At 35.7% G+C, this 6,901-nt stretch overlaps 1 protein-coding gene across 2 annotated transcripts; it reads left to right on the forward strand.

Annotated features, from left to right (window-relative positions):
- The first annotated feature begins 2,787 nt into the window (after positions 1 to 2,787).
- Positions 2,788 to 6,783, forward strand: snrpd3l (small nuclear ribonucleoprotein D3 polypeptide, like). 2 transcript variants are annotated; one of them, XM_053648823.1, is made up of 4 exons: positions 2,788 to 2,898; positions 3,877 to 4,011; positions 4,542 to 4,734; positions 6,380 to 6,783. In XM_053648823.1, the coding sequence occupies exons 2-4, from the start codon at positions 3,886 to 3,888 to the stop codon at positions 6,445 to 6,447; spliced, it is 387 nt and encodes a 128-aa protein (XP_053504798.1). In that variant the 5' UTR covers positions 2,788 to 2,898; positions 3,877 to 3,885; the 3' UTR covers positions 6,448 to 6,783. The 2 variants fall into 2 exon arrangements, with proteins under 2 accessions (XP_053504798.1, XP_053504800.1); XM_053648825.1 differs by lacking the exon at positions 2,788 to 2,898 and adding an exon at positions 3,522 to 3,699.
- Positions 6,784 to 6,901: the final 118 nt, after the last annotated feature.

Consider the following 6,901-nt stretch of genomic DNA (forward strand, 5'->3'; position numbering starts at 1 on the left):
AGTCCATTTGATAAGAATTGTGTAATCTTTCTTTTCAGAAGAATGTGATTATATATATTCAAGTAAATATTATTATTATTATTATTATTATTGTTATTATTATTGTTATTATTATTATTAAGAAGAAGAAGAAGAAGAAGAAAAAGAAGAATTAAGAATGTGGGTGTGTATGTGAGTATGTGAGTGAGTGAGTGTGCAAAAGTGGATTTAATAAAGTCAGACAGTTTTTTATTCTCACTGTTATTGGAATGTTATTGGACTGTGACAGCTCCATCCTTTAATGAGAGATATTGTCCTTAAGGATTTCGTGCTGTGCTCTGGATTCCCTCCACTGAGGTCTTTATTGGGGTGTGAGTCAGAGTCAGAGCAAGTCACACATCAGTGTTTACTGACACCTTCATTCAGCTACTGAAATGAGATTCGGAGATGTTTTCTGAGATTTACAGCAACATCAACTCACTTGTGTTTCTCTCTCCAGCCGAGCACAGCGGGTGAAATTCCTCAAATGTGTAAAGCTTCACTTTCTCAAGGTCAGTTTCGAGATCCGTGTTGAATAAATTCATCTGCTGTTTCCTGGTGGCTACCGAGTTGTTAAAAACACAATACACTTTAACTTTAATGACTGATTCTTTAAAGGTGCAGTTTGCTTTAGAAAAACTCAACATCCAAAATGTTCCACTTATTGCGATTGTAGTTGGACGAGATGTGCTGTGCATGAAGTTTGCTTTTTGAAGTGAAGTTTGTCACCTAAAAACTTATCTATAAAACAACCAAATGAATCATGATATCCCTGCTTCACTAGGACATCATTAAGCTCTGTAATCTCATAAAAATAGCTATCATAGTGTGCAATGTATGTACAAAACTTTTTTAAAAGTGGAACCTCATCATCAACCACATCACTTCCTGCTTTCTGCTACAATTCAGCTTAAACTTTTGGAAGTTAAACTAGGTGGCAGTCCCTGAGGGGCGAGAGAATGGAGTGATGCCAAACTACTCTAAAGAAAAATATGATTCTGGATGTCCAAGATAGTGGTGTCTATAAATAAGGTTCCAGTTTCGAGCTACAGTACACAGTGAAGTTTAGTTCATGTTTTTAGATGACAAGATATCCCACTGAAGTGTGACATCACTGTAGATCTGAGGCTAAAAAGTTTTTTGGATGACACAGTCTTCCATTAAAGGAGGAAAATCAAAGCAATCACACAGAACACGTCTCTGCTGATTGATGATATTTGCTGAAAAGGGGACATTGCAGGCATTGAATTTTTCTCCTTTTCTCCTATATTTCAGCACGCTTTCAGTTAAAGACATTTTTGTTGAGGATTTAATAACGTTTATTATGAGATTATTAAGGACAAAGGATAAATAATCAATTCCAGGGTTGTGTGAAGTGGCCCGATGCGAGGCGGAGATACTGTTACCTCCCCGAGGTTGATTGTTTTCCTAAAACAGGATGTTCCTCTTATACAGTGATTTGCCAATGATTACATGCTTGTATAAAGAATTATACATCATGCATTTTGTCCATCTGTAGTTATATTTTATGTTGTGAAACGACATCCACAAAACAAGTTATTTCCTGGTATCATTTACATTATAGCAGCTATAATGAGTTGTAATCTCACCAGTGTCTTTCTTTCCTCTCTCTTGAAGTTAATACGACAAAATGTTTTTTAGCTTGTCCTGTGTCCTGAGTAACTGGAAACTCCTTTGTCCTGAATACTTTCCCGTATCAGAAAACTTCTGAGTGTTACAAAGTGCTTACACTACGGAAAAATAATACAAAATATTAAATAAACATGTCCGTACAAATACCTACGATCACATGCACATACATTATTTTATCTGTTTATGTGGAGCATCCTCCATACAAGTTCATGGATAAGCTGTTACTATAGAAACAATAAAGCGTTGGTAGCACTACTGTCAGATCTACTCTCACTCTTTCACTCATTTTCAGTAAGTGCTTGATCCTGGTCTGGGTTGCTGTGGATGTGGAGCCTTGTGGGAGAATGTGGGAGAATGTGGAGGAAATCCACGTGAACATAATCCTGCATTTCAGGCTTCTGAAAAAAATATCTGACTTCATTAGCTGGAACAACAATAATTACAGCAGCAGCAGCAGCAGAAGCAGCAGCAACAACAACAACAACAACAATTTTCTTTACAGAACAGAAAGTTTCATTTTTAATTTGATTTTCAAAAAGTGACATTGTAATATAATACAATATAATATAACTATAAAGTAATCTTTAACACTAGCTATAGAAATGTACTGTGTAGTCTGTAATTAATTCAAACTTTAAAAATTTTTTTTTACTTTTTTGAGCTCCAAACTGCAGCAAATTGGATTTGAAAAAAAAAATAATGAATCAGCTTTTTCAATGTTATTTTTTTTTATAATTTTATATAACTATATGAAATGAAACATAAAATAATCACATATCTTTTAAGCACATAATCTCTTTGTGATGCTTAAATAGATAAATAATCAACCAATTAATCAAGAAATTAATTATTCAACCTATTAAGCAAATGAACCAATTAAGGTGATTGTGTGATTTTATCTAAGGTTCTAACAGAAATTCTAACAGAAAAGGCGACATTTTGACCGAAAACTTTTAGTTCACATTTACATCTAATATTAAATCATTTAGGATTGAAGCACGTTAGTACATCATTTCTGCCCTCTGCTGCGGATAAAACCACAAAACCGCTCCAACTTTTCACTACAACTCCCATCACACAACGAACACGTTTCCGGCTTTGACATCACTTCCGCCTCTTTACTCTGCTGCATTGTGGGAGCGGGAAAACGTTACAAATACTCACGTTGCTGCTTCCGTCTGAATTGGAAAGCATAAAGGGTTCTTATTTATTACCAGACGAATAAAGGTAAATATGCGAACGGTTTCAATCTTTACAATATGCTTTACGTATGAGTGAGAGTTTTAAACAGCGATTTTAAGTTTTAACGTTTCAGTGAACTCTGAATGGAACTAGCCACGTTAGCTAACTGCTAGCAAAAAAAAAAAAAAAAAAAAAAACCGGTGTACTGCTAAATGTTAGCTAATGCGGCTTTTAATATTATCTAAGTGTTTAAGGATAAATAATGATATTTTCTTTCTGTAAGTGTGAATATTGTTTGATTGAGAAGTAATTTATTTTACTATCGCTAGTTAAATCTCACAGGCTGCAGTATGAATGGAATATATATGTAGCTAATTAGCCAAACAGAAAATTGTATTTTAATTCATTCTTATTCTTAATCCTTATATTTTATTCCAAACAAGTTTCTACTAACATAAAATAAAATGCATTTAAATAATTTAAAGTAATACTGTTTTTTTTAAATGTTACAAACTTACGCTACAGTCTGTCTGAATACTCGATTCTGATTGGCTGGAAGGTTTGCGTTCAAACCGTGTAATGCACAGGTAGTTCCGGTCAGTTTAATCACCTTTCTGAATTAATGCGCTCCATATGAACAACTGTAACCATAGTAACATACGGTTAAACTCATGCAGTTAATGTGCCTGCACACAGACTATCGCACTCGTGTGCTCTCTCCGTCTCTCATATAACTATTTATTAAAATTTATTCAAATAATTGTGATCTTATCGCACTACTTTATCTCTGTATGATTTAGAGTGGCAGAGGTCTAGATTTAATGACCCGTATTTAGTTTGTATGAGGTCTGTGATGTAGATATGGCAAGACAATATCTCATTATATCCAAATATAGTATAAGTGTCATAAAATTGGAGGCCATGTTCATATCCAAAAGCAAAAGATGGAAGTTTGAAGTGGAGTTTTTCATTTGTAGAAAATGATGTGTTTTATTATCTGGCTTGTTTCCTGTCATGCTGTAGATTTTCATCATGTCTATCGGCGTCCCCATCAAAGTCCTGCATGAAGCTGAAGGTCACATCGTCACCTGTGAGACCAACACCGGTGAGGTTTACAGAGGCAAACTCATCGAAGCTGAGGACAACATGAACTGTCAGGTAACGGCTGCACCACGGCTGTGAATATTCCAGCTTGTGGTGTTGGGTTTGTTAGAGCTGAACACTCGTACAATCAGTGGAAAGTGTGGAAACTCCACTTTAAACCTTTTTTTTTTTTTTTTTCCCCCTCTGGTTTTTATGAACTTTGAGTAAAAAAGATTTACTGCAAAATAATGCCATGCATCTGGGTATTTTCCTGACTGGATGTGTGATGCAGGTAAAAAAAAAAAATCTTCACACTGTAATAAACTGTAATTCCAAACATAAGTGGAAACAAATTAAAAGTTTAGTCACCACTTGCGGTGAGCGATCTTTTTTTTTTTGTTTTTTTCTTCTTTTTTTTTTCCTTTTTGGTCCATGAGCTGTGATTGAGAAATAATAAGCAAAATTACTATAGCTGTAGTGAATAGTTATGCATAATTATTGGTGTCTGATTGTTTACTGAGTAATCAGTTTTCATTTGAGTACAGGATTATCTGCTACACACCGCAGGAACACACACGCCACGTTAACTGTGTTTTCTGTCTCAGATGTCCAACATCACAGTGACGTATCGTGATGGCCGGGTGGCGCAGCTGGAGCAAGTCTACATCCGCGGCAGTAAGATCCGCTTCCTCATCCTGCCGGACATGCTGAAGAACGCTCCCATGCTGAAGAGTGTGAAGAATAAGAACCAGGGGGCAGGAGCTGGCCGGGGCAAAGCCGCCATTCTTAAAGCTCAAGGTAAAGCACAACACCTGTTTAGTATCATCACAGGTTTTATACAACACTCACATCTCAGAGGTTGTAGCTGCTTTTATTTTAGTATTGTTTATGTATAAATGTGCCTCAATATCATGAGCTGATCACAGATGAGCACAAAGTATAATTTTGTACTGTGTACTTTTATTAAGTAAATAAAAGGGTGAACTTTTTTAAATTTAAGAATTGATTTTCTTTAAAATCTGTGCTTGATGTAAACAAGATGTCTGCGAGCACATCATTTTTCATTTGATTGTTCAATTTGAGAGGCGCTTCTACAACAATTCTTTGTGCATTTTAATTACATTTCTAGCCTTTATTCCGGGTTTTTGGTTTTATTACGACTACTGGCTAGTTTTACGGAGCTTTGTTTTATCCATCATAAGAAATTGTGTATTTCCTTCAGCATCGTTCAAACCAATGTTTGTTAATACTTTCTACATGTTTTACCTGTTCTTTGAACATGCATTTCCAACTCTTTCACCAAGAGGCTCTGAATAAATGAGCGTCTTATGGTGCAGTGTTGTGGTGGGGAAACAGTATGTTGAATGCAGATTTGAGTAGCGTCTGAACAAAAGTGTCTGTTTCCTGAAACTGTGGCATGACCTAAAAATGTAGCGAATTGCATGAAATGAAAACTGGGAATAGACTCTGCTTATTAGTATCTAATTTGCATGAAGCTGTGCGATTAGTGAGAGAATTAAAGGAAGGATTTCAGCAGGCTGTCAAGAACCGAAGAGAGAAATTTCATTGAAGTAGATATTAAAGTGCTTTTGTCTGCAGTTGTGGTAAATAAACAGGCGTCAATCTGCTTGTATTTATTTATTTGGTTATTTTAAATCAAGAGAAATTCACGCAAAATGAAAAACGTCACAATATTCACAGGAGCTTTCAACTTTTCCAAAATTAGCAGTTTTTGTGCAGATTTTGGCCGATTTTCGCAGCTTATGTGATGTCATCACATGCGGTGAACATGAGTACAACTAAAAGGTGTAATTTATCATTACTGTGGAAGACCGTGCAAAACAATTTTGTCGATTCAAGTAGACTTCTGCAAGAAAAGTACAACTTTGCAAATTGCATCTTAAATTTTGAGAAAAGTCACAGCAAAATCAAGTATTTTTGGCCATGACAATAACAACAAAAAAAACACCTGTATGGGCTGACTAAAAAATCTTTTTGTATCTAACAACCAAAAGGAAGTTGTTTTAGGGCCAATGTAATTTTTGAGTGAATGAGTTACACTCGTGACTGCGAGTTAAAGATGGTGGATGTTTGTGCTTCTTCAACAAACTTTCCCATGTTGCAGTGAATATAATTATCATTTGGCATTATATGCTGTCGGAGTTGCAATGAGGAAGAATAAAACAAGCAAAAATAACAATGTATTGTCCAACCATCCTTGTTTTTGTAATGTGGTCTTTTGTCAGTGTATTTACAGCAGCTGTACAAATACATGACAGTCATTAGGGGGCGCTGAAGTGCCGTTTTAGATGCAGTACCAGCCTCCTGATGTGTTTTTGTCATCCTGAACTGTACTAGTAAATGTGCACAGCAGGGATTTAGTTTATTTGTTTATTTATTTATATTTAATAAAAACGTGACCACCTCTGTTCTTGTGTTGCAGTGGCTGCGAGAGGTCGAGGCCGGGGTGGGCCGGGAGGACGAGGAAATATCTTCCAGAAAAGGCGATAGTTTAATTCCCAGAACTCTGTACAGTTTTTCTTTTTTTGTTTTGTTTTTTTTTTTAAATCTTCTTACATTCATGACTCACTAGGTTTGCAGCTCATGATTTTCTTTTGCCCTGTTAATCGGCTTTTTTTCCCTTCCCTTTATTATCAGTAGTAATTGAACTGATGAATCCTTTTCTCACTGGATTTGGAAAAATATAAGAAACGTACGAATGAAGGTGTAATTATTACACTGTAATGGTCTTTCACATGGTGAATTCTGACTTTGCTTCAGTGGAATTTTTGTAAAATGTGTTGGCTTGGAATACAGCGCACCCTTAATAAAGGTTTTACAGTTTAAGCTGTGTGGTGTGTTTTGTGGTTTTAATGTATTTATCTTTTTTTTACCTTTGCTCACAAACACTCACGACTGGCTAGTTTTGCTCTGGCAGATGGAGTATACCATCTCTCACACACCC

Source organism: Ictalurus furcatus, chromosome 18 (genome assembly GCF_023375685.1).
Source record: "Ictalurus furcatus strain D&B chromosome 18, Billie_1.0, whole genome shotgun sequence".
NCBI lineage: Eukaryota > Metazoa > Chordata > Actinopteri > Siluriformes > Ictaluridae > Ictalurus > Ictalurus furcatus.